Source organism: Mandrillus leucophaeus, unplaced genomic scaffold (genome assembly GCF_000951045.1).
Source record: "Mandrillus leucophaeus isolate KB7577 unplaced genomic scaffold, Mleu.le_1.0 Scaffold270, whole genome shotgun sequence".
Lineage (NCBI taxonomy): Eukaryota > Metazoa > Chordata > Mammalia > Primates > Cercopithecidae > Mandrillus > Mandrillus leucophaeus.
Window position 1 is genome coordinate 822,100 of NW_012102810.1, and position 3,363 is coordinate 825,462.

Below are 3,363 nucleotides of genomic sequence, written 5' to 3' on the forward strand. Positions count from 1 at the left end.
ACACCCGCCTCAGTCTCCCAAAGTGTCAGAACTGCAGGCGTGAGCCACCACGCCCGGCCAAAAATCATGTACCCTTGACTGGCATTAATAAAATGACATTGGACCTCTGTGATCTTCCTCCCCTAAACCCATAACCCTGTGTAATTACGAGAAAAATTGCAATAAAAGCGCACTCTCCAATGTACCTAACCAGTACTCCTCAAAACAGCCCGATTAATTTCAGATAGAGAAACTCCTTATGTTTTCTTCCGCCTACCCGGGACCCCAGTTTAGGTAAAAAACACAGGTCAGGTCACGAGCCAGCGACGTAAAAGCACCCGAGCACGCGCCCACAAGCCGGGACAGGGCGGGACTTCCTGGGCGTCGCTCTCTTCCTATTGGCTGAGAAGGGTCATGCGGATGAACTGTGCAGTCACCTGGCAGGAACCGGAACCCGCGTTTATAAAGTAAAGGAAACCGAGATCTGCGCAGGGCTACCCTTTGCCCATTCGTCTCCCCTCACCCTTTAAACCTAAACTCGGTCCTGCTGCTCACCGACCTAGCATTACTCTCGCCATGGCTCTCAGCGATGCTGACGTGCAGAAGCAGGTGAGGGGCTTGGTTGGGTGGGTCTCGCGAAGCCGCGGCGCCAGTCCCGGGGGATGGGCTGGAGCCCGGCTCGTGGAGGCCGCGGGCCTTGAGTCGCCCAACTGCCGCAGGAAGGCCCCTTGCTCCAAGTCACCAGACCCTAGAGGTCGGCCTGAGGAAGGAGATTTGCCCCGCAGCTCGTGTGACTTTTGCTCGGGTCTTGCGCACTGCCCGCTTGCCTGCGCTCCGCCTTCTTGAACGCCCTGGCTCTTTGCCCCCCACCTCAGCATTCCCTGTTTTCCAAGGATATTCACTGTGCCTAGTCGGACAGAGATCTGTACAAGGAGTGAAAACAGCCTTGTGGCCGGAGACAGTGGCTCACGCCTGTAATCCCAGCACTTTGGGAGGCCGAGGCGGCCGGATCACCTGAGGTCAGCAGTCCGAGTCTAGCCTGACCAAAATGGTGAAACCCCGGTCTCTACTAAAAATACAAAATTAGCCGGGCGTGGTGGCGCGCCTGTAATCCCAGCTACTCGGGAGGCTGACGAAGTAGAATCGCTTGAACCCGTTGAACCCAGGAGGCGGAGGTTGCAGTGAGCCGAGGTCGCGCCATTGCACTCCAGCAGGGGCTACAGGGCGAGACTTCCTCTGAAGAAAAAAAAAGAAAAAAGAAAACAGCCTTGTCCCATTTTTTGTTTGTTTGTTTTAAACCCTGCGGGAAGTGCTTAAGGCATATGATAGGAAAGAAACAGTGCGGAGGGAAGAGACCTGTTTCCAACCAGTATTGTTTTGACAAGGTCGTTTACTTTATGAACTGTTTTTTTCTTTCTCTCTTTTTTTTTTTTTTTTTTTTTTTTGAGACGGAGTCTCGCACTGTTGCGCAGGCTGGAGTGCAAGGGCGCGATCTCGGCTCACTGCAACCTCCGCTTTCCGGGTTCAAGCGATTCTCCTGCCTCAGCCTCCCTATGAAGCTGGGATTACAGGCTCGCGCCCCACGCCCGGCTAATTTTTGTGGTTTTTTTTGTTTGTTTGTTTTGTTTTTTTAGTAGAGGCGGGGTTTCACCATGTTGGCCTGGCTGATCTCGAACTCCTGACCTCAGGTGATCCTCCCACCTGGGCCTCCCCAAGTGCTGGGATTACGGGCATGAGCCACCGCGCCAGACCTGTATGTACTGTTAATCTTCATTTTGGGGAAGCCCCCTCTATCGTAATGGATTATAATGATTGCCTTCCCACTAATGTGTGTGTTAACATTTGTGTGTTAACATTTGTGTGTTAACAAATGTGTGTTAACATTTGTGAAATACGGGCTGGGGCCGGCCGCGGTGGCTCACGTCTGTAATCCCAGCACTTTGCGAGGCTAAGGAGGGCGGATCACCTGAGGTCAGGAGTTCGAGACGAACCTGGACAGCATGGTGAAACCCTGGCTCTATTAAAAATACAAACAATTAGCCGGGCATTGTGGTAGGCGCCTGTAGTCCCAGCTACCTGGGAGGCTGAAGCAGGAGAATGGCGTGAACCTGGGAGGCGGAGCTTGCAGCCAGGGGAGATCCCGCCACTGCACTCCAGCCTGGGCAACAGAGCCAGACGCCGTCTCAAAAAAAAAAAAAAAAAAAAATTGGTCGGGCTCCGTGGCTCACGCCTGTAATCCCAGCAGTTTGGGAGGCCGATGCAGTTGGATCACGAGGTCAGGAGATCGAGACCATCCTGGCTAACACGGTGAAACCCGTCTCTACTACAAATACGAAAAGTTAGCCCTGCGTGGTGGGGCGCCTGTAGTGCCAGCTAGTTGGGAGGCTGAGGCAGGAGAATGGCGTGAACCCGGGAGGCCGAGTGAGCCTAGGCGACAGAGCGAGCCTCCATCTCAAAAAAAATTATCTGGGCCTAGTGGGGTGCACCTGTAGTCCCCGCTACTCAGGAGGCAGAGGCAGGAGAATCGCTTGAACCCAACAGGCAGAGGTTGCAGTGAGCCAAGATCATGCCACAGCACTCCTGCCTGGGCAACAGAGTGAGACTCCAGCTCAAAAAATTGTAATATTAATAAACACAAATACAAGCCAGATGCAGTGGCTCACACCTGCTACCTCCAGCACTTTGGGAGACTGAGGTGGGAGGATCGCTTGATCCCAGGAGTTCAAGACCAGCCTGGGCAACATAGACCTTATCTCTAAAAAATTTTTTGTTAAAAAATAAGCCAGGCTGTCTGGACACGGTAGCTTATGCCTGTAATTGCAGCATTTTGGAAGGCCGAGGTGGGCGGATCACCTGTGGTCAGGAGTTCCAGACCAGCCTGGCCAACGTGGCAAAACCCTGTCTCAACTAAAATACAAGATTAGCAGGGCGTGCTGGCGCATGCCTGTAATTCCAACTACTAGGGAGGCTGAGGCAGGAGAATTTCTTGAACCAGGAAGGTGGAGGTTATGGTGAGGCAAGATCGCACCATTGCACTCCAGCCTGGGCAACAGAACAAGACTCTCTCAAAAAAAAAAAAAAAAAAAAAAAAATCAGCCAGGTGTGGTGGGGCACACATGTGCTCCTAGCTACTAGGGAGGCTGGTGCGGGAGAATCATTTGAGCCCAGGAGGTCGAGGCTGCAGTGGGCTATGATCATGCCACAGTGCTCCGTCTGGGTGACAGAGCAAAAGACCCTGTCTCTATAAATGAACAAAAATGTGTCAAATGGAGGACCCCTTTTTCTTTTTTTTTCTTTTTTTTGAGACAGAGTCTGGCTCTGTGGCCCAGACTGGAGTACAGTGGCACAGTCTCGGCTCACTGCAAGCTCCACCTCCTACATTAA

The 3,363-nt window shown here is 52.6% G+C and overlaps 1 protein-coding gene across 1 annotated transcript in view; it reads left to right on the top strand.

The window, feature by feature from the left end:
- The first annotated feature begins 368 nt into the window (after positions 1-368).
- ATP6V1E1 (ATPase, H+ transporting, lysosomal 31kDa, V1 subunit E1) overlaps positions 369-3,363 on the top strand; it is a 49,684-nt gene continuing 46,689 nt past the window's right edge. Inside the window, exon 1 of the mRNA XM_011984636.1 lies at positions 369-588. Coding sequence (XP_011840026.1) covers positions 556-588 — 33 coding nt within the window. The 5' untranslated portion in view covers positions 369-555. The remainder of the gene's footprint in view (positions 589-3,363) is intronic.